Source organism: Anabrus simplex, chromosome 13, assembly GCF_040414725.1.
Source record: "Anabrus simplex isolate iqAnaSimp1 chromosome 13, ASM4041472v1, whole genome shotgun sequence".
NCBI lineage: Eukaryota > Metazoa > Arthropoda > Insecta > Orthoptera > Tettigoniidae > Anabrus > Anabrus simplex.
Window position 1 is genome coordinate 41,664,115 of NC_090277.1, and position 25,344 is coordinate 41,689,458.

Below are 25,344 nucleotides of genomic sequence, written 5' to 3' on the forward strand. Positions count from 1 at the left end.
TGAAATGTCGGTAAACTTTCGAATAGGAATTATTTAACAAAAGGGTGATGAATAGTCTATATTACACTGATAATAACCTAAGAAATCCGAACGTGCCATTACGAATTGAGTTAGAATGCAGAAAACCATTCTGGTATAGTTCTTACGAAAAGTACTAAATTGCTTAACTCCGGTGTGGTCAAGACTAAGAATAACCACCTGTTTAAGTGGATTAATTAATTGCTTGGCTAAAATATGCGTGGGTGGTGAAGAAGCAAAGGTGTAATTTTTCATGGCTGTTAATACCAAAATTATATGCAGGTAAACCTGGAGGCTCCGTGGTTTCGATCATCACTATATCACCAATCAATTAAAGCGTTTGTTTGCTTGCTTGCTTTGTCAGTTTGGGAACGTAAGTTGCGACCATTGGGCCCCTAACTCCCTGTGGGTGGGGGCAGTAGAATAACACCCACGGTATCTCTTGCCTGTCGTAAGAGGCGACTGAAAGGGGCCCCAGAGGCTCTGAACTCTAGAGCGTGGGTTGGCGACCACGGGGCCCTTAGCTGAGTCATGGCATTGCTTCCACATACTTGTGCCAGGCTCCTCACTTTCATCTATCCTATCCGACCTCTCTTGATCAAATCTTGTTCTTTTCCGACCCCGACGCTATTAGGTTTGCGAGGGCTATAGAGAGTCTTTCATTTTCACGCCCTTCGTGACCCTTGTCTTTCCTTTGGCCGATATCTTCATTTTTCGAAGTGTCGGATCTCTTCCATTTTTCTCTCTGATTAGTGTTACAAAGAGGATGGTTGCCTAGTTGTACTTACTCTTAAAACAATAATCACCACCACCACCACCACCTCCCTTGGTCAACTATTGTTCTTTTCCGACCCCGACGGTTTTAGAGCATTTGACGAGGCCTAGGGAGTCGTTTCATTTTCACGCCCTTCGTAGCTCTTGTCTTCCTTTGGCCGATAGCTTCACTTTTGAAATGTCGGATTCCTTCCATTTTTCCCTATGATTAGTGTTTTATAGAAGATGATTGCATAGTTGTACTTGCTCTTAGAAACAATAATCACTACCACCACCACCCAGTAGTATTAAGTTTCGCGCAGCGTTGAGAGAGTACTTTTCCCTCTCTTCATGGCCTTTCATTTCTTTCGTCTAAAGCTCCCCCCCACTCCCGAGTCGAACCATTTTCGCTGCTAAACGTTCAGGGCTGACATATCGTTGTTCTGCATTATTAAAGTCGTTTACCTACCTCCCTTCCCGCTGAATGTCACTACTCCTAGAACTGAATAAAGCAGCGGAAGAAACATTACTTCCCGCGGCAACAAAGAAATTACTGTTTGTCGTGATCTCTCATTGATTACTTCTGGTTCATTTATTCTGAACCTTAAGGTCATCTTAAATCAAGAAGCATATTTGAGTTTCGTTGACGTGAAACCATAATTAATGTACTGTATTACTCAGTTGTATTTCATGTATCTTGTCGTAGAAGTAATCTTCTCTAAATGATGAGCAAAATAGCCCAATCTAGCCAGTAAGGAAGTTTTAAAGTTTCCGTGCATGTCACTGGGTAATTGAATCATGCAAATGCGTTTTCTTTTTGACTCTGCCTTCGCTTTTGTGTTGCAATTATTTACAGAAGCATTAGAAATCGCTGGACAAAATTACCACAGTGCAACGAGAAGCGAGTTATGTAAGTGAAACGAATTGCCTGACGTCTCTTACAGCTACGAGTTGACCAAGTCGTGATGTTCAACTGTCTCCGAACATTGATTGTATTGTATTGTATTGTATTGTATTGTATTGTATTGTATTGTCTTAAAGGGATATTAGCGTATTAAAACTCTTGAATTGCTAACTTTTAATTTACTTCCGTGGTAGACATAATCCTGACAGATGGCAGTAGTTACCAAGTTAAATTACATTCTGGCCACAAATCACGATTATTATTTATTTATTTATTTATTTATTTATTTATTTATTTATTTATTTATTTATTTATTTATTTATTTATTTATTTATTTATTTATTTATTTATTTATTTATTTATTTCTCCGTTAGGGTCTCTTATGGAGCACGAGCTACTTTCAATGCTTCATCCTTTGTTTTTCCGGTCTAGAAAGCCAAGAATAACGACCGAGAGGATTAGTCGTGCTGACCACACGACACCTCAAAATCTGCAGGCCTTCGGGCTGAACAGCGGTCCCTTGGTAGGCCATGGCCCTTTAAGGCTGTTGCGGTATGGGGTTTGGTTTCGTTTGATTTGGATCCTTTGTTGTTACTTCTTCTTCCTCCAATAATACTCCATCTTCTTACTATGTTTTCCTTTCCTCTCCTCGACCACTTTGAGCTGGTTTTCTTTCCCTTCCGACCGTTCCATTTTTACACTTTCTTTATAAAAATATTTCTTCTTCTCTTCTTCTCGTACTCCTCCTCCTATATTGTTTCTTCCCAAATCTTTCTTGATTTTGTGATTCCAGGCTGCTGTTGACTTCTTGTTCCAAAGATATTTGAAGATCTCTTTGATTAACTTGTTGTCATCCATTCTGTATAAATGACCAAAAAATATAAATCGCCTCTTCTGTATTGTTTCTGTTATGTTTTCTATGTTCTGATATATTTCCTCATTACTTCTTGATTTCCAAAGTTCTGGAGTTCTTAGCAGAGCGAGTATTTTCCGTATAATTCTTCTCTCCAGTAGGCTACTTCTAATAACTTATAATTTAGTACTAGATATTCACTCGCGTATTAATAATAATAATAATAATAATAATAATAATAATAATATCATCGTCCCATGTTGGGGCAGTTGAATACATCAGTGATATTTCCTAAGTGGACGTGATTATTTTGTTATATTTTACCCTAAAATAATTTCCCCCACTTTGCACCATAAAAGCAACTCAATGACATTAATTTTTTTCCAATTTCCAGGCGTATTAACTTTTCATTTTTTTCTACTTCTCCATATTGACTTACCCATGTTCTTGCATTCTACTTTCTTCCTCATGACGTTTTATATATAAATATGTCATAAGAATTGTTTACTTGATAGCCTTGCTTATGGGACTTCCTTCTTTGTTTCAGAGTCCATCAGGGGCACATTCGGAAAGTGACGAAGAGGAACCTGTTATCAAACATCCTCGACTGAGCAGTGCTGGAGGACTTAGTGATCACCTAACTGACGACGGATCCTACTTCGAAGTGAGTAAACCTAAGATCACTCAGTTTTTAGGATCATAACAGCACCCCCTGCGGGTGGGGGACGCACATGTAGAATACACCCGCGGTATCACCTGCCTGTCGTAAGAGGCGACTAAAAGGGGCGACCAAGGGATGATTGCATTAGAACAATGAAACTACTTGTGATTAGTACAAGTAGCGGGGAACACCATTGGTCGCTATTACATCTGCGTAGTACCACTATGTTAGGTACCAAATAGGTTTGTGATTAGTAGCAATCAGGAGCACCGTGTGGTCAGGCTTTTACGGTTCCTGTGATTAGTAGCACTATATGAGCGACACCAGGGTTCTGGCTTGCCTATGATTAGTACCCACAATAAGGAACACCACAGGATAGTACGAGTCCCTGTGGTTAGTACACTTATGTGATGAAAACCATAGGTTTGCGTTGCATGTAAATGGCGCTGCTATGTGTGAAACACCATAGGTCTGTATTACATGTGCGAATTTCATTACGTGTGAGTAGTACCATAATGTGTGGAATACCGCGAGTCTACGATACTTTTGATTAGTACCGCACCATGTCAAATACCATGGTTCTACTTTCCAAGCGATAAGTACCATTATGAGAGGCCGATGACCTATATTTTGGACCCTTTTAGCTTGCAAGCATCATCGATGCAGTATTGAGCTCTGGAAGCAGTCCTTTGGTCAGTATTACTATTGTTTTCCGTCACTTTCTGAGACTGAGGCATTGCGGGTCGGCTCCACTGATTGTTTTAACTTCATATCCATCCGTTCATTTTTCGTTCTCACGCTTTGAATTCTGGTCAGTGGAGGATTATGGATTTTTATTTTGTCATTGCATTTCGTCTCATTTCGTACCATCAGGGTCCGATGACCTAGATGTTAGGCCCCTTAAAATAACAAGCATCATCATCATCATCATCAGGATCATAACAGCAGAAGACCTAATACCAAGTATAGGGAATCGATTTTAGAGTGCCCGGCTGAGTGACTTGTACAGAAAAGTGCTGACTTTCTGAGCCCAAGATACCGGGTTCGATCCCGACTCAGTCCAGTGGTATTTGAAGGTAGTCAAACACGCCAACCTTGTGTCAGTAGATCTAATTGAAGGCCTCCCCGGAATAAGGATGTAACCAACAAATAAGTGTTTTTTCAGGAGAGAGGAAAATTATTTTGGATTTAATTCATGGTATACACTGTTTAAACCAATTGCGTATGCAAGTATACGAGTTCATCTATAAAAAACAATATTTTATTGTTGTAACCTAGGATTTTAAATATAATGTATGATTTGGAAGTGATACAGTGGGAAATAATCTGCAAGTATCTCCTGCATTTGTATATATGATTGATCAATCAATCAATCAGTCAGTCAGTCATCACTGATCTGCATTTAGGGCAGTTACCAAGTTGGCAGATTCCCTATCTGTTGTTTACCTAGTCTTTTCTTAAATAATTGCAAAGAATTTGGAAATTTATTGGACATCTCACTTGGTAAATTACTCCAATCCTTATTCCAATCCTTATTCCAATCCTTATTCCAATCCCCAACTCCTCTTCCTATAAACAAATATTTGCCCCAATTTGTCCTCTTGAGTACCAACTTTATCTTCATATTCTTTCCTACTTTTACAATCACCTCTCAAACTTATTTGTCTGCTAATGTCATTCCACTGACAGCTCGGAAAATATTATCACTTAGTCGAGCAGCTCGTCTCCTTTCCTTCAAGTCTTCCCTGCCCAAAGTTTGCGACATTTTCGTAACACTACTCTTTTGTCAAAAATCACCCAGAACAAATCGAGCTGATTTTCTTTGGATTTTTTCCGGTTCTCGAACCAAGTAATCCTGGTGAGAGTCCCATACGCTGCAACCATACTCTAGTTGGGGTCTTATCAAGGATTTACATGCCCTTTCCTTACATCTTTACTACAACTAGCGTGTTTCCACGAAATGATGTGGAAGACAGTAAATGAAAATAATTCCACCCAACATCTCCAGTGATTTGGTAGGATTTTATGTAGGAAAAGTGTTGCACAAATACAAAAAATTCAGTCTGAATTTAAACAGCAAATCTTATGGTACTATGCGTTTGACTGAATTTCATCAGCCATTCATGGGCTTTCCCGATCGTTATAACATGGAATCTTTTTTGTAGCTTATTTTTCTATGAATTCTAACATTACAAAGCGAAATATTGCCTAACATACAGATTTGGTGAGTATACATCAATAGTTCGAACCCCAATATTGGCAGCTCTGAAGATGGTTTTCAGTGGTTTCCCATTTTTACACCAGGCAAATGCTGGGGCTGTACATTAATTAAGGCCACGGTCACTTCGTTCCCACTCCTATACCTTTTCCTACCCCATCGTCACCATAAGACCTATCTGTGTCAGTGTGACATAAAGCAAATTGCAAACAAATGTTAATGCTAGTAAGTTATTTTGGTCAGATTATGTTAGGATGTATTTAGTCAGCTTTGTAAGTCATCAAAGAAGTGCTGAATTTTCTAAGGACGGTTTGCATTTTTTTACAAGTAATTCAGATGAGGCTAAATTTTCAGATTGTATGTTTTTTCTTGGAAATCATTGTATTTCGTGAATAGATATTGTTGAGTTTATGGCAGAACTTACAAAATTCATGTTTCATTTTTATTGCAGAATAAAATTTAATTGTTGAAATTATCTTATATATCCGTTAATACCAAAATATCATACCCCTATCCACGAACGATTTTCCCTGGACATGAATGTCTGTACCGGCTGACATTGGCTGTAATTTCTGTCCCCCTCGTAATGTTCTCTTTAGAAGCATTAATTAGCTTAACAGTTTAAAAATAAATATGTAGGAATGTATGTATGAATGGATAGACATCATGATGTTTTGTGTTTTTGGCTGTTTAGGATGACCTGGAGGAATGTTGTGTAATGGACCTGAGTCCTGTGTTGAAACAAGAGCAGCAGCAGCAGTGGTTGGACGGCACGATGGTTGGTACTGGGGAGACGAAGACTAAGCAGCGGCACTCGGCTGATGGTAGTATCTTGAGGAATGGAGCTGATCTGAATGACAATTGTGTCCCTGTGCGAGCATCCTCTCGACGTAAGAGCGCCCCCAGCGGGAGTGCTGGCCACAAGGGCTTCTCGCCAGAGGAGAGCAGCTTTAACAGGTTAGTTTATAAAAAGTAATGTACACTCAGGTGCACAAACATTGGTGAGGCAAAGAATTAATTAATTTTTTTTATACTTTCGAAATGCGAGGATATTCGTAAACTGTGGATAGCCGGTGGCTGGAGGGTGATTCTTGGAATCCTACCATCTGCATAATATTTTCATCATATTTCAAACAACAGGAATTTGAAAGAAAGTTATCTTCTGTGATGGCCAATTTTTGTGTGATTGAGTGTACAGATGACTATCCCCCTCAGGATTTCAGGAACTGAGAATTACTGTGTTCCTGGGATTGAGTAGAATACATCCATGAAGGTATCAGCAAATGAAAGAGAAGGACAATAATAGGGGTGAAAATTAAAGACTCCCTCGACCTCACAAACCTAATATCATTGTAGACAGAAGAAAATAAGAGATGACCAAAGGAGGTCAGACAAGTTGTTATCTCCTTTTAGTCACTTCTTACATCAAGGAGCATGGATTGGCAACACTGAACGTACAGTGCTGTCTGATCGAAGCTGGTCCCCTCCAAGTTCACGTATTCTCTAAAGTAATTCTCTTTTAAATATTATGCAGTCCAGTATATAGTATTCAATTCTAGTATTTAAAGTTATATTGTAAACCGTAAATAAATATATTTTAGTAAAACTGATACAGATTAATGCGTAATCTGATGGTACTTACTATGTCCTATGTCCTGCGCTGGCACGCGCAACCTGAATGACCTCAGCTAGTGACAGTTATATGGCCACTTTCCTGGCCATTTTCCAAGAAAACTAAAAGGCCCATGGAAAGGTGTTTCAAATAAAAAAATTAAGTTAGACGATTTTCTACATTTTTCCATAGACAATGTCTTATTGACTGAGGGGAAAAAAACGTGGCTGCTTACTGAAAATTTCAATACATGATTTTACATATTTAAAGTGACTTGTACAGGTTTTTATTCTTAATAATTATTTTACTTGGTTTATGTTGAAAATGGTTATACCGCTGAAATCTGCAGCCTTTCCTGAAGCTTGTAGTAACATTTGTTTTGCAACATTGTAGGAGGTAACATCAGGAGCATGGGAGAGAACTGCCTCGCACTCTGAAACGATGTGTTCAATTAGACATTTCTTAGCCAGTTGCGGGAAGAGTTAAAGAAGCCTGTTCACACCATATGCTCATAGCTCAGTCCAACATTGTTTCTATGTATGTGTCCTGGGCTCCATTGTTGGTGTTTCTTTGTGTGCGACATCCCTTGCCAGGGCATATGCTTCTTACAACCCCGGCATTGTTTGGTTTACTGAGCCTAGAGGAGTGGCGGCCAGTCCATATAAGGCAGGTAGGACTCATGACAGGTGTTTCCCATTCTTCAGCACCAAAAGTGCACATTGGCATTCTCTTATTAATTTATGACTTGAGGAAATATGAATTCTCTGTTACCCGGACTTGAACCCTCCCAGTCTGATGGTGAGCAGCTGCCGCTAACCTTAGAGTATCTTTTAACTTCTCATGGTCTCAGTTTACTCAGTTTTTCTTTCCTTTGATTTCTTGTTTCTGTTTATTGTTAAGAAGTGCTGGAAATATGGTTGATATGTTCCTTAAAGTACCACATGTTAATTGAAGTTATTTCTACGTTTCAGGTCAAACCGCAAGGCTCACAATTATGCTACATATTACTTCAAACACTTGGACACCGATTCAGATCAGGACGTTGCTCAGGGAAGAGTTCTGAGTATGCACTCAGGGTCACAAAACAATCTCAGTGAGATGAAGTCTGTTGAAGAATCGTCGGAAGAGGAGTGGACCTACCGACACGGAAGTGTGCAGCCAAGTGGATCGGGATCTTCGTCTGAAACTTCCAATCGCACTCAACAGAAGAGAGACTCGGTCGTGGTGAGGTTGGATTTCGGTACTGATGGAGTGAACAGCAGCAACGATTCTGAGGAGATCAAAATGCTAGTCAGCAGTGCCATGGATAGAAATAAGATTGTGGAGTCGGACAGCAACACCAGCTCTCCGGCAAGAAGACCGAGTCGTAACAGCAAGGAGTCCCTCCAGAGGTTGATGAATAGGGCCGAGGTTATGGTGAGAGAGAGTACAATCCCTGAGAAAAGGGCAGCTCGCGTGTTTGAACCTCTAGTGTTCGACTCTGTCAGGAATGGCAAGATTGCATCGGGGAATCAAGCTAAAACCTGGAGAATCAAGGAGTGGCTGAAGCTGCAGCTTCAGGACACTGTAGATGGGAAGCAGGTAAGTCCATGTTAATGACATACTAAATAATAATAATAATAATAATAATAATAATAATAATAATAATAATAATAATAATAATAATAATAGCCAGTTTCTCTGTCCTCTGTTGACTCAAAAATATCTAAGAATTGGAGGGCCTAGGGAGTTATAAATTCATATTTCAGGTAGTCCCTAACCTATAAGACTTTTTTTTTTTTTTTACAATTTGCGTTACGTCACGCCGAAACAGATCTTATGGCAACAATAGGATAAGAGTGAGAAGGAAGCAGCTGTGGGCCCAATTTAGGTACAGCTCCTGCTTTTGCCTGGTGTGAAAATGGGAAACTACAGAAAACCATCTTCAGGGCTTCTGACAGTGCAGTTCAAACCCATTATCTTCCTGATGCAAGCTCACAGCTGTGTGCTCCTAACCACACTGGCAATAGTGCAGCATCTCTTTGTTACTGTAAAAAAATCTCTCTAATAAAGTTTCAATGGCTACAATGTGTCCCTAGGTCTTTTAAAATTTTGTCTGAAAAGTATTCAAGATATTGATCCCAAACTTGGAACGTGTACTCACAAGGTTCCTTAGTAGTTTGTATGGTGTGATACCTATGATGGTGGTGGTGGTGGTGATTATTGTTTTAAGAAATAGTGCAACTAGCCAGCCATCCTCTATATAACAATAATCAGAGGAAAAAATGGAAGGGATCCAACACTTCAAAAAATGAAGCTATCAGCCAAACAAAGTAGCTCTACATGTCTGGTATTATTTTATTTAAATACGTGAAGGTTTTTAAAAAAGAAAGAAAGAGAGAAAGAAAGATGGAATGATAGTGATAGTTTATATGCCAAGGCTACACCGTCTGGAACTTGTAATCTCACCCACAATCGTGCCAATGATCAAGGAAATATGAGGTGCATAAAAGCAAGAATTCTGGTAGCCTGTCAGCTGAGAAGCTGCGAGAATTCTCAAGGTGTTACCCATTTGGCACATCGGTAAATGAATCTGTGCATAAATGTTGAAATACTTTGTCATCACTCAAGGCACATTACCATGGACAATTGTTGCTAGGCGTACACATAAGATCACCCGTGTATATAGGTGGTTTTCATGTTTTTTTACAGTTATCGTAACAGTGGAAAAATGTATCATTACTAACATCAGTGATCCTACTACCCTATGATATGATGGCACATAGTTCAAACTCTAGCTAATGGACTGCACAACAAGCTGAAAACGAAGCCAGTAAACAGAGATTTCCTGGTGCCGTTCACAACCGCTGGCTGCAGTAATATGGAGATTTCTGGGGTTGGTCTTCAGTGTGTTAATCATGACAGAATCAGATAACCCTTCTCCTATTCTAATTATCTGAGATCTGTAACTAGCCCTTAGTCCTGGCTTGTGACAGGCAGAGCCTCATCTCCCATATGCTCAGCCTTCAGGTTGGCGGGGCACACTGAAATCACCCGGCAAAGTTAAGTTAACTCAGCCATAAAACCCATCCAAAAGAATTCCACCTCCATTGCTTGACAGGAGCTCAGTTGGAATGTTGAAATTGTTAAGCAGGCTTTGTAGAAGACTCCACTTCTGGAAGACTGCATTTTGTTAGCTGAGGGCGTAGATTACTTTAAATTTCATTGTTTATGGAGTCTAAATATAGATGAGTGTAGTGTCTTAGTTCTTCTTAAATTTACAACTGTAAATGTTTCTACGAAGTGTGAGAGTTTTTATGAATGTATATGTGTGAAATGAAATTAAGTTTTGTGAGCAATTATTTTGTTTCCTAATACTTCCAACCCCATGTGTATCATCAAATTGATGAACTGTTAACCCCAGCCCGAAAGTTGGTAAATTCACCCACAGTCCAAGGCATAATATTGCATGAACTCATTTTCCTGATGCCCTATGGGTGTGTTAAAACAAATAACTGAAAGAAAACAATACTAATTGAGGGCAACACTGGCAGACAAGAACAGGTGATTAAAACTTTGCAGTGCTACCAACTTTCACCCAATATACAACCCACCACTGTCCTGTGCTCCTACAGCCCCAGGGAGAAGAAGACACTATGCTATTTCAGTGTATGTGGGAGAAGAACAAGCCTTTATTTGTAATATTTTTGGACATTGAGAAAGCCTACAACAGTGTACCAGGGGAAAGAATTTGGCAATGCATAAAAGAACTTCAAATGCGAGACAGCCTCATAGACAAAGTGAAAATGTTGTATAGTGAGAATAGAAGTTGTATTCAAGTAGGACGTGGTTCTTCGGACTGGTTTGAAACAAAGAGAGGAGTGCAGCAGGGCAGCTCATTGCCACCACTTCTATTTATTATTGTGATGGATGTAGTAATGAAATCTATTAAAAGGGAAGAACATGGAGATATCAAAGCCTTCACATTTGCAGACGATGTTGCGATCTGAAGTGACTCAGAAGAGGAATTGGGAGAGAGAATGCAAAGCTGGAATGAGGAATTTAAGAAATATGGTTTAAACATCAGTAAGACCAAGACGGTGGTGATGAAAGTGTATGGGGAAGGTGCAGAACCAATAATCATGTTAAATAAAGCCCAACTGGACAGCATTCCAGTTTTCAAATACTTGGGTAGCGTTTTATCAAATGACAACCTAACAAAACATGAGGTGAATAATCGAATCAATAAGGCAACACAATTTTACGACCAGGTAAGACACCTGCTGTGGGATGAGCAAATACCTATCAAAACAAAAATGACATTGTACAAGTCCTATTATACACCAATTCTTATATACAGTCTCGAAACCCACTGACCAATAGAGATAATTCCAAACTCCTCAATAAGATTCAGATATCAAGACTGAAGTGGTTTGATCACATGAAGAGGATGCCAGTTAACAGAACTGCAAGGAAGGAATTTGACAGAAAAGTAGAAGGAATACGACCCGTGGGAAGGTCACGAAGGAAATGGATAGATTTAGTTAAGAACGATGTACTGCTGAGAGGTCGTGATTGGGACAAGTTGATGGAGGAGGAATGGTACAAGGACAGGATGAGATGGAGGAGGCTCATATACCACACCCAGGAAACTGGAGATGGTTTAGGATGATGATGATGATGATGATGATGATGATGATGATGATGATGATGATGGGAGTCCAAGAGCCTCACGCTTTGAAGAACAAGGCTGTTTAATGTGTGTCAGTATGGTGCACATGAGGCTGAAAGTGTTCATGCTTCTTTTAGGTTTGCAATTATAAATTTGTTTCATAAATGCCTACTTCAGAATCATAATGGCCTATTTTACTTCCTTTCATTAATATTAATGAATTGCAGATACACTTATTATTTTTGAGGTATGATTTCTTATAAATTTCCAACTTTTCTTTTAGATCGTAAATCCTAACCTTGTCATAATTATTTCTCAGACTCTGGACAGCTGCGATGCAAGTGGTGAGTACACCACGGGTGATTCTGACGACGATCGGGAGTCTGAGTCTTCAGAAGAACAAAACGGAAGCATCACAACTTATCGCCACTTGGAACTGATGTTGGTCAACTCGTCTGAAGCTATCCCAGATCCCGATGCTACTCCTGTTGCCGAGAAGAATCCTATCGTTGGCTCACCAACGATGGAGATTAATGCTGGCAAGGTATATGTCTTCTTATACACTTGTTCAGATAACAAGGAATTAGAGGTGGTGTGGGGTTCATGCACACTAAATGAAAGTGATATATAGAGAAACTTGCACTAGCAATAGAAAAAGAAGTCCTACTTGAGGTGGTATTTCCGAGATGCTCACTTTCAACATCTTGCGTATCCCTTACAAGCACTTGCTTGTTGACATGTCCTGGCTTTGTTATTTAATAAGTCGTGCTTAGCAGCAACACACGCACACGCACACACACGCTCACGCTCACGCTCACGCTCTCTATCTCTCTCTTTTAGCCCCGCTGTCTGCACGCGTGAGATTTTGGGTGTTTGAGATGCCCTAGTATACATCTATCACTAAGATGTAATGCTAAAATAAGTTAATCATCATCAATGATCTGCATTTAGGGCTGTCGACCAGGTGCCGACTTCTTCAAGGAACTTGGAAATTTACCAAACATTCTCTTTAATAAATTATTCCATTCAGTTACTCCTCGTCCTATATATGAATATTTACCCCAATTCACAGTCTTAAATTCCAACTTTATCTTCATATTATGTTCTTTCCTATTTTTAAAAGCTCCGCTGGAACTTATTTGTCTACTAATGTCATTCCACGCCATCTCTCCAGCGACAGCTCAGAACATACCACTTAGTCGAACTTCTCATTGCCTTACCCAAGTCTTCCCAGCACAAAGTTTAAAACATTTTTGTAACACTACGCCTTTGTCAGAAATTACCCACCACAAGTAGTGCTACTTTCCTTTGGGCCTTTTCAAGTTCTAGTATCAAGTAGTCCTGGTGTCAGTCCCATACACTGGAACTATAATCTAATTGGGGTCTCGGAGACTTACATGCCCTCTCCTTTACATCCTTACTCATCATCATCATCATCATCATCATCATCATGAATTCCTTCCATCGAGCTGGGTAGGATGTTTAAGAACAATGTGCCTCCATTTATTACGGTCCTGGTGTGCTTCTTTCCTCCCTAGGGCATCTCATGTTTCTCCTCTTTTCTCTAGGTCTTCTCTTATCTGATCTAACTAACTTTTGCTAGGGTGTCCAATTGGTCTTCGTCCCAGAACAATCTTTTCAAAATACTTCCTTGGTGTTCGAGTCACCTGCATCCGCTTAATATGTCCTAGCCACTTCAGCCTTGCAACACGCAGCTTTTCTTCCATTGTCAAGTTGATCTACATGTCTCTTCATATCTGATCATACCTAATTCTGTCCTTCCTTGTTTTCTATACAGCTGATCTAAGGAACTTCATTTCAACAGCTTGCAGTTGACTTACTTCTCTTTTATGTATGATGCAACTCTTCAGACTATACGTCATGGTGGGCAGGAGATAAGTCTTAAATAGGGTCTGTTTAGCCCTCTGAGGAACTCCCTTGTCCCATACTATGTTCCATACTTGATGGAAGAAGTTGGATCCATTTTGCACCCATTAGGGAAAGAAGGAAAATTTATATACTCGGATTGAGCAAGACAAAATGGAAAGGGACAAATTGAAAATTATTAAGAGGAGGTTACAAACTGTACTGGCATAGTAACAGAAAGAAAGCACGAAATGGAGTAGGTTTGGTAGGTACTCCACAAAGTTATCACGCATGTTACAGATGTCACCTTTGTCAATGATAGAATAATGAAAGCCAGAGTAAACTTAGGGAAAAATAATTTTTACAATAGTCCAATACATCCTTACTACAACCCCTAACACCATCATAAACATGTGAAGAGATCTGTAACCTTTCTTAAGAATCTTGTTAATATGATTACCCCAATGATCATTCTTTATGTTCTCTCCTAGGTACTTAGTGTTCCACATGAGGTACTTTCACCCCATCAACGCAGTAATTAAAACTGAGAGGACTTGTGTTCTTGATGAAACTTACAACTTGACTTTCATCACATTCATACCATTATCCACTCTCCATCTTGCAGCATTGTCTAGTTCCCCCTGGAGTCACACAATCCTGTAACTCATTTACAACTGTATACAGTGTAACATCATATGCAAATAGCCTTATCTGTGATTCCAGTACTTTACTCATATCTCCAGTGTAGGCCTGCTCCCTGTAGTTCCTTGCCTCATCCTTGCTTAACGTTTTGATGAGTGTGCACGGCATATGTTGTGCAATAATGATGGCCACATCTGTGTATGTATTTGACCGGTAAACAACCTTTGGGGAATAAGAATTTAAAAAAAAATTATTATGAACTTACCGTATTTATTACAACTTTGAGAGACATGAAACACATTTTGGTTCAAGAAAACACTATCATTTCGAAACTTTTTTAATGTAAGATACTGTTCTAAGCAAGGATGTATGCAGAGAGTGCGACCTCACAAGTAGAACACTCGTAGCTCGTTTCTTTCCTCTTCTGTCCTGATCGGGTAGTGTGTTTGCACGGGTAGCCTTGCCTGAGAAATTTATGGTTCTTTGATTCACTTTGTGGGAGTCTCTTCATAAAATGGCAACCTTTGAGGCATAACGGATCTTGTCCCCCACCTCCAGTGAGACATGCAACATTCCTTCTGTTGTTTTTAGCAGTAAACTGTTTCTCAAGCAGTTGTCGAAAGTATATTCACAGTTATATTTACAAAAACCAAAAATATGTACACAAAACTATCCACATCAGCGTCAATTGTAACACTGCTGTAATCTATAGGCTAACAGCACGCCAAACTTGTACACTGTAGTGAGTATACGCATTCCCGTGGAGAACTAGGATTTGTACAGCAACACTATTCAAATAACTGAAAAGGTTCAAACAAACAAAAAAAAAATGCTGCCAGTTGTCATATTACATTAGAAAGCACTTACATTCTCTGTACTAGCCTGATGACAGCCATCATCCTGTTTTAAAGCACGTGTTCTGCGTATACTCGTTGTATGGGTTCATTCGAGGTACGCGTAATGAATTAATAGTGGCGCTCATGATTCCTGCTGTCTTCTAGCCTGTAAATGCACATCTCATTATATTACCCTGGTTTAGTGAGATGGACCGATGTCTTTCAGAATTGTAGTAAATGTGGAGGGATGCATAAAACTGGATTGAAGGGGCTGATGGACCACCTGGTATATGGGTACATTGTTCCTTCTTTATTAATGGTATATTTTTATAATTTATTTATGAGATGCAGGATTTTGTTTGACTAAAGTTTCTTATGCTTGATTATTTCTAGGTGGTGATGCGTACCAAACGTCGTCAGAATCTAGGTGAGCGTCCATGGAGCGTATCTGGAATATCTCAGGTGAGAGGGAGCCCTCCTGACAGCACCCCACTCTCTCATTTCTCCATCTCGGAGTCCGCTCTGCATCAGCTAGCATCACCTGTATCCAAGGGACGTTCGTTCGGTAGCTGCACGGTTGTTTCCGGCACTCAGGCGAACCTATCCTCGTCCACCATCGACGAGGCATCTCAGCCGCAGCACATCGCTGCGGAGGGGTCAGGTTCGAGAACGAGCTCGCTGCGGAGAAGAAAAGTGAGGCTTCGCAAGAGAACACTGGTTAGTTTCCATTTCTTTGTCCATCATTTCTTTCTCGTCAATATGTATCCCAAATATGCACCATATTTACCTGAATATAATGCATCCTAGACTATAATTCATGCCCCAACTTTTGTAAATCCTAAAACCATGATAAAAAAAAAGAATGTAGACATAATGCCCACCTGTTCTCAAGCATTGCAGTCTTGCGCATCAGAAACTCATCCAGTAGTGCTTTTCGGTGTAATGTATCACTTAGTGTTTGTGAGAGGCATTGTGAAATCTTTTTTCCCCCTCATACTCGTGCCCATTTTGCTTCTAGTTAACACAAACAGACACAAAACTGTCAACTTCTTACTAACATTCGTCAGTAATGAGTAATTCTATCTGACTCATTTTATCAGCGATTCCTGGCTAGCTCTTTTGATTTATTTCAAAACTCTCCAATTGTTTAGATTGTATGAGCCAACATAAAAGCTAAGGGAAAAAAAATGTATTGAGGACTATGTTGTAAGTATAAGTTATCATTTAACAGTAATATTCATATAAATAATAATTCAATCAAAAATGTATGTGAAATTACACATGAAAAGTGCTTAAATGGCTCTTTCTGTCAGTGGCCTCCTGCCATTTCTCACACCTCACGTAGCATTCGAATTTGTTCATGCATGTGTGCAGATATAATACTCAAATATATTATACAGTACATCCCAGTTTATAAGGCAAGCACACACATAAAAAAACTAAAGAAAAAGGACAGTCCCCACATCTTCATTGACTGAAGTTTCAATTAATGGGCTCTTCTACATCCATCTTTTTTCAGCCCTCAACGAGCTTGTTTCTGCTTCCATCTTCATCAGGAGGCCAAGTATCAACACTCATTTGAGTGGCCATCTTGACAGATCTTTAGCCTAGTGTAAGATCACAAGAAAGTCGGATAAATGCAGGAAATGGGAAGAAATATGGGATAGAAGATGACTATAGGTGATAAAATACTGGGATTCCAAGACAAACACAAAAGTAGAAAGGATCCCAACAGAATAATCATCATCGTCATCAGCGGCAGCGGCTGATACTCATATCTGAGTATTCATCTCTCTCCTGCGATTTTTCCATTACAGTACAACCTCCTTAATTTGGAGTTGTTAGGACACAAAAATCGGACCTCGAATGATGTGATTTCGTATTAACCGCCCACTCGTAATTCAGAAATGCCAACCCTTGCGGCGTCACAAAGTAGTCTAAGACCCATTAATGCATGCGATCACCTTGATTTTCAGTTTAAAACTGCCAAAAATGCCAAGGAAAACACTATTTCCGAAATGTATCCAACAAGATGCATTTACATTATTTAATAATGCACTTGGATAAGACTATGGCAAACATAACCTCACACAACGAATGAAAAAAAACATTCAAAGACAAGGACAAATTAGGCTGGCTCCCCTGTGTTTTATATTTTGGATTACTGTACTGTTTGCATTTTTAGATGCCTTGTACTTGCACGAAAAGTGCTCAGCACTCTTAAAATATCGTGGCTTTTCAAACTTTCCTATGATTAGGGAAGGAAGTTTCTTGCTTCCTTGTGCATTGCAGCACAGTACAGTGACCCCCACCCTTGTACAGTTTCCTGCCTGGCACTTCTCTCCTTTAAAATCATAAGTCCGTTTGGGCTCAGCATTATTTAAAAAAAAATGCAGTTTCATTGGCATTGACTATATTGTTCGGTGCATACGAATTGACTATATGAGCCACGCTTTTTCGCCAACTGTCGGCATCGCCAGTGTTTGCAGATTCTGCTCTGCACACTGGGTGCTTAAAACGCCAAGTACAAAAGAATTGTGATTTCATTCGAACTTAGCAAATATGAAGTATGCTGTAGATATGCTGAAGTGAGTGAAAGTGCGGAAAGCTCCCCTGCACGTTCGGGAACACACGTTCTTTCATGGCACAGAGAATTTTTGAATTGAAATTACTCTGTAAAATGCTATTTTTTTCAAAACGTAAAGGCAATTTAAATTAAAAGTCTGAATTTCGGTAATGGGACTGACATTCTTCTTCGAATGATGAATTATCTGTATTTCAGATTAAACAATTTAAATAACATGCAAAACCGTACCTCATGTTTCCGGGAATGAAAGCAGCTTCAAATTAGGTGAGATTTTGAATTAACCGATTTTGAATTATCGAGGTTCTACTGTATTTGAATTCAGGGATGCAGATGCTTCTGATGACTAAGGAGACCAATCCTGTTCATGCCAAAAGGATAATATAAGTATTAGAAAGGCAAAGACAAGTTTCAAATCCAGTCATATATAAACAGGAACATGAAGAAGAACGCATAATAGGACAAACATGGTAGTAACAGGTAAGAGAAGGAAGAAGGAGCAACAGGAAGAGAAGACAAGGATGTCCTATTACACACCTCCATGGCTCACAGTCTTCAATAGTGTTCCTTCTTGACACGTAATGTGCACATTATTGCTAGTAGTTCGTAGGGTAGGAACACAAGCTGATTGTTGATTCGGAAATGTTCATGATAGTTGATCTGATTGCACCAAAAAACGACATTGTAAACCCACTTGCTCATATTTTAACATCCAAATTAACTATGGTTTGACAGTTTATTTTCAACTATGTGCATTTCTTGCATTCCTAGCATTGAAACAACTTTAAAAACTCAAAAGAATAGTGTCTGTAGTTCACGTTAAGTGAGATATAGTGACATGGGGCTAAATTAGATTTTGTAGTTCTTTTTAACCAAGGAGATCTTCCATAAGAAATATATTCCCTGCCAAGACCAACACATACCTGCCAACTTTCCCGATTTAGGCGGGGGACTCCCGATTTTCGACAGTTTTTCCCGCCTCCCGATTATTCTATCTTTTCTCCCGATTTTTTGGTGAACTTCAAACATTTGTTTTCAAATCCCGCCATTTCAGCTTTTTTACGTCAGTGGCCGGAAGTCCTTCGCTCAATGGCCGCTTTCAAACGAAATATCGAAGTTTATTAATGCGAGAAATGTGCGCGAATGTGCGATGTTCATTGAAACCTGTATATCGCGACGCGCATATCGATTGTCAATCTCTCGTTCTCGCGTGCTATGTTCGTGTTCGTTCACGTCAGTCTAGTCGATTCCATCCTCTTTGGTCGATTCTAGAGACTAGTCGCTTTCTTAATAATATAGTGACATAATTTCAATGATAACGACTAGTGACTTTGCTAGAGATTTTAGAAGCCATTTGGAGACAATTCTGCCTAATTTTAATTTATCTCAATATAAATAAAATGTTTTGTCTGTACATTGCTCAGAATTTAAAAAGAATGGTATTTCCGTACCAGTCGTGACCATATTAACAAGGAGAAATAAGTTTTAATTTTCCGTAATGTCTGTCTGTCTGTCTGTACGTGCGCAGGCTCATCACGAGAAAACGGCTGAAAAGAATTTAATGAAAATCTGTATATAACGTCGGGGAATAAGTTGCTACAATCTAGGCCATAAATAATGTTATTCACGCTGAGTGAAATGGTAGTTTAGGGGAAGGCCTAAAATTTAATTCTCAAATATTTATGTTATTATTGGCCCTAGTGATAAATACTACATAACTAAAGTTATATATTATTAAATTTCCTATCATTTATGTCTTATACATTTTTACCGTACCGGCTGTGATAACAGAGATATTCATGAATTTAGATTTATTATTATTATTTTTTTTTGCTAAGTCCATATCAGCGCCGAAGTACGAGAAAATAGGTGAACAGAATTTTATGTAAAGTCAGGGAATAAGGAACTACAGTCTATGCTATAAATAATTTTATTCACTCTGTTCGAAATGGTAGTTTAGGGGAAGGTGCCAAAAAAAATTTTAAATTACCTATCTTAGTGGTCATATTGAAAAATACTACATGACAAAAGTTACAGAGAATGCAATTTTCGAATGTGCTGTTTTCATTTTATCGAATATTTCGTATGAAATCATTGCTTTTAATCACGACATTCATACTGGCGTCGTCGTAATGAGATGTTGACTTCAGTTGGGAAAACTATAAGGACAGTCTTCCTGAGAATTCCGTAGTGAAGCACGGGTACATCAGCTAGTTATTTGATCCAAATAGCATTGCGCTTCGCATAATTGCCGGGCGCTTGATGCAATATATTAATTTATGCATTTGCTAAGTAATGCCATCTAAGTGCATGACTGATTCACACATCTGGAGCATGAGTTCATACTATTTTCGGTAGGTTTATCAGAGACCGATCATCCCACTCACGCACTTCCTGTGAGGGAATAGAGATGTGTAATTTTTAGCCTTGTAGCCTCGTATAGCAACAGTCGGGCTTTGAGACAATAAGTGTTATAAATATATCGTAGTACTGTGTTGCGCAAGACATGTAGAATAAGCAATTTTGACCAATTGTATCTCCTGATTTCTCCTGATTTTTCCTGATTTTAAAATCAAAATCTCCTGATTTTTGGTTTTGTAAAGTTGGCAGGTATGCCAACATTTTTTTCCATGTTAACTGATTGCTCATCTTAGGCGAGTTTGCGTTTTAGTTGTGTACTTACTGTATGTTCGTTCTTTTCTTTAAGTGGTAGCATGAAAGGAGACCTGAAGGGAAAATAATAGATTCTGGGAAAAAAAACATATGCATTTATAAAGTTTGAAAAAGTCTACAAACATATTATGCAGCTTTGCCAATGATGCAAGCGCAGGGGAGGGGCAAAGAAAATCATTCAGTGTCAGTTGAAACTGATCTGCATGCGAAAAATTAATTTACATTAATTCATTTAATTTAGATTAAAATAAACTTGAAAGTTCAACAATTTAAAAAAAAAGGACTTTCCCAACCGCTTTTGGTCCCTTTTTATGTAACAACTCACTATTTATTTATTTATTTATTTATTTATTTATTTATTTATTTATTTATTTATTTATTTACATGTGTGTGTGCGTGTGTGTGGGGGTGGCGGAGGTTTAACATCACACTAACACTTAAAGATAAAAATTTCATTGTTCCGTATTGAAAGTATTAACGTTAAAAATTAAATAATTGAAAAAGAGGTTCAACCTATTCAATACATAAAAGAAAGAAATGTAGTGATTACATTCTTATTTAATAGTAACTACAAATGGGACCGGTTTCGACCCTAGTCCAGGTCATCGTCAGCCGTAAAAACATGTAAAACAATGCATGTGAAAAAGAAAAAGAAAAAGATTAAGTGAATTCTGGATCGGTATAAGATGAAACAAATTAATGATGGGGGTAGAAATTGTGAGTCACTTAGAAGAAAACAGTACGTAATATTAAGAATGGTAGTATGGCACACGCAATGATAGGCGAAGTCTCACAATGTTTATGAATATTGGAGAACGGTCAAATGGGTCAGTTTCCACACTCTGTCAGGCACAAAGTCACAACACTATCAAATAATATATGAAGATCATAATTAACTTGAAATCGCAGATGAATAGATTTGCAGTTTGCTTCTACAAATCTATTCGTCTGCGACTTCAAGTTAATTATGATCTTCATATATTATTTGATAGTGTTGTGACTTTGTGCCTGACAGAGTGTGGAAACTGACCCATTTGACCGTTCTCCAATATTCATAAACATTGTGAGACTTCGCCTATCATTGTGTGTGCCATACTACCATTCTTAATATTACGTACTGTTTTCTTCTAAGTGACTCACAATTTCTACCCCCATCATTAATTTATGTTTCATCTTATACCGATCCAGAATTCACTTAATCTTTTTCTTTTTCTTTTTCACATGCATTGTTTTACATGTTTTTACGGCTGACGATGACCTGGACTAGGGTCGAAACCGGTCCCATTTGTAGTTACTATTAAATAAGAATGTAATCACTACATTTCTTTCTTTTATGTATTGAATAGGTTGAACCTCTTTTTCAATTATTTAATTTTTAACGATCACACTAACACATTGAAGGTTTTTGACGACACAAGGATTGGGAAAGAAGAGGTCGTGGCCTTAACAGCCCCACATTTTGCCTGGTGTGAAAATGGAGAATGATGGAAAACTATCTTGAGGGCTGCTAGCGGTGGGATTTGAACTTGCCCGAATGCAGGCTTACAGTTTCGCGAGGCTAATTACACGACCAGCTCGCTCGGTTTTTATTTATTTATTTATTTATTTATTTAGTTATTTATTTAGTTATTTATTTACTTATCTATGGGAAATATCTCCTTCAACACCTCAGAGCAAGAAGAAGATCTGATAAAAGTTTGGCACGTGTGGAATTTCATGCCGTGTTCAGCTATGACCCTGTAATTGACATAAGTAGCAAGGAGACTCTATTAGCAAGATGCTGGAAGCAGACAGGAAGTAAAGTCTCCATTGTAGTGTGTGCAATTTCTCAGCCTGGTCATGCTCAGTCTACCATAGTAGACATAGAGTGTGCTTGCTGGATTGAGGTCACATTCACTGAGTGGTATTTCAAGTGTACAGTAGTGGTCTCATCCATTTTTTAAGGTGTAAATATACTAAAATGGTGCTGGTATTTTTTTTCTAAAAAAAGTTTGATTTTGTAAATAAAAGTGATATTGTTTGTGCCATCTGATGAACAACTTGTACCTACTTCTTGAGGAGTCAACATTTTAATACTGGTGACTTGACTTTGGTGAGTTATCTGGAGTGGTAGTGGTGTTTATTTTGACTAGCAAATAACTGCAAAATTACATAAGTAATGATGATACAATTGCATATATTAAAAGAAATCACAGTATTCCTAACCTATACAGAGAACAAAATTTCAGCATTTCAGCATTGAAATACCTATACTGTTTTCTTTTTTGTACCATATTTAAACTCTTTGGGTCATAATCTACAAATATATTGATTGTTGGCTTCTGAGAATGACACAGTTACATAAATGTACTATTGAAGAACAAAGAAACAAAGAAGATGTTTGAGTGCATGTAGGTGCGATAATATGAAAGTGATTAGCCAGAATGATTAATTTGACCATTTTTATTGGTCCATATTGACTTTTATCATTAATCTCATTACACTGAAAATCATCACCAACATCTGCTTAAGACTTGCAGTTAGCACGTTGTATCGCGTTTGTCTGCAAGCAGCCACGCCTATGTTTGAAAAATTTGATTTGCAACCTTGCTCGCTTGGATAAAAATTAATAAGGAGGAATTGTATAGAGTACACAAGATACTTCATTATTGATGATGATGATGATGATGATGATGATGATGATGATAATAGAGAGACAATTTTTAAAAATTTATTTTTCACATCACAACACAATATACTAACGTAATACACTAAAGTAAACTTCTGAACAAATTAGATTCTGTCATCCATTAAATTATTAAAATCTATAATACCAATAAAACAGTTTCATGCCATTTCTTTGTAAACATAATGTGTCAGTATTGCATTACACAATAACACTAAATTAACTATTTTTTGGCATTCATCTAATTTGGATAGAATTTTGTAACGTTTGTTTGCTCTTTATAGCCTCTTATATACATGTTGATGATAAAGATTCCAACGGAATTAATTGTTCCTTATAACTAGACCTCAGATTTTTAGGTACTAAAAATGTTATTTTAGGTGCATAAAATAGGCTCTAAAACATGAAAATATAGGTCCTATAATATACTTTAAGTGGCTTCAGTTTTATGTATTTTAATAAGAATTTGTCAATTAATATACCATCTTTACTTCCCTAAATTGACAATAAATCTTAATAAGGAAATATAAAACATATTTCACTCAGCTCTTTGCTGCAAACATCACAGAATATAATTCATTTTATGATCCAATGTGAAAAAGAGGAAACTACTATAACCACTGTTTAATAGAAACCAACTTTCTGCGTAATATGTACACTGAACAAACAGACATGTTCTCACAGAATGAAATGAGGGTTTTTTTTTCTCCAGAAGGTCAATGGGCACTGTCTCCCTCCTCGTGAGACACAGACTACGGACGTGTTTACCATGGGAAGTTCTAAAGGACTTCCAGGGAATGTGGTTTACAGTTTCCCATTTTTAAGATTTTATTTGAAAAGTATGTCAAGAATATACTGTTCAAGATACTGAAAACGAGTCGGCAAATATTTTACTTCCTCGGAATTAAAAGAATATATAATCGATTTAGGAATTATAAGAATATAAGCGAATACAGGGTCACTCTTCTAAACCCAGACTGAACGCATGGTGTTTGTACACTGCACTACAGCAGCTGCCTCAGCCCAGCTTACGTCGCGTGCAACCGCCCTGATTTAAGCGTGTATACAACCTTAATACGAAATCTTACCGTATAAAAAGATGCTGGAAGTGTCGTCCTTCATAATGAGGGACTTCACAAACACCATTAGGATTTTCTCCACTCCAATGAACGTTCACACGACCATGAAGATGAAACCAGGCCTCATCCGAAAAGAACACAAACTGTGGGTCGAATAAACGATCATTCAATGATGCAAGATACCGCTCACAGTATCTCACTCTTGTGGCTGGATCAGCAGGTTTTAAACAATGGGCCAGTGTAAACCTGTACGGTTTGATGTGTAACAGCTTTGTAGCTCCGTGTGTAGAATAAACCGAAACACCTACTCGTTGTGTTAATTTTGTGAATGATTTATTTGGTGACTGTTAAAGATTTGCACGAATGTTACCTTGCTTTTTCTCTGTTAAAACTGTTCGTGTGTGCACATGTTTTTTTATTGAGCACAACCAGCAGTTTCAAATTTATTTACAATTACGTGAATCTGTTCTCATGAAGGTGGCACTTCACGAGGTAATTGGTGAACAAATTCATTGCGTACCCATTGAGCTGACTCGTACTTAAAATAACTTTTACATATGAAAATACCGTGTTGCAATGATAACAGTATCACCATGTTAACAGCTGAGATGTGTGACTCGTTGGCTGAATGGTCAGCGTACTGGCCTTCGGTTCAGAGGGTCCCGGGTTCGATTTCTGGCCGGGTCAGGGATTTTAACCTTCATTGGTTAATTCCAGTGGCTCGGGGGCTGGATGTTTGTGCTGTCCCCAACATCCCTGCAACTCACACACCACACATAATACTATCCTCCATCACAATAACACGCAGTTACCTACACATGGCAGATGCCGCCCACCCTCATCAGAGGGTCTGCTTTACAAGGGCTGCACTTGGCTAGAAATAGCCGCACAAAATTATTATTATTATTATTATTATTATAACAGCTGAGATTTAGGCTAGCTATTGATGCTAGATCGAACACGTACACGCTCCTTGCAAAGTCAAGAATTGTATGCGTGCCTCCCGTACAGCTGCTTAGAAATGTCGCTGGACAGTCTGGGTTTGTAAGAGAGACCTTGTATGGGTTCTACCGTCAGTTTAGGCATTTTTAGGAACTGTAGGACCACTGTTTGTAACATTATAAATACATGAAACGTGTAAATACAACTTTAAGCTACCTCTTCAGGAACAAAATAGGTTTTATACCTCAAATCAGAGGTCTACTTTCAACACATTGAAGGGAACTTGCAGCACACTGAATTTGTCCTCTTTGTCCCAGCAATTCTAAATTTTACCAATGTAGATATTGAAAATCTCTATTTTCTTTTGCAATTACCTTTCTTTCCCCC

The 25,344-nt window shown here is 38.4% G+C and overlaps 1 protein-coding gene across 1 annotated transcript in view; it reads left to right on the forward strand.

The window, feature by feature from the left end:
- Positions 1–25,344, forward strand: part of klar (klarsicht) — a 1,195,270-nt gene that overhangs the window by 1,005,229 nt on the left and 164,697 nt on the right. The window contains exons 11-15 of the mRNA XM_067157231.2: positions 3,076–3,192; positions 6,102–6,364; positions 7,991–8,600; positions 11,990–12,214; positions 15,408–15,731. Of these exons, the coding sequence (XP_067013332.2) occupies positions 3,076–3,192; positions 6,102–6,364; positions 7,991–8,600; positions 11,990–12,214; positions 15,408–15,731 (1,539 nt within the window). The remainder of the gene's footprint in view (positions 1–3,075; positions 3,193–6,101; positions 6,365–7,990; positions 8,601–11,989; positions 12,215–15,407; positions 15,732–25,344) is intronic.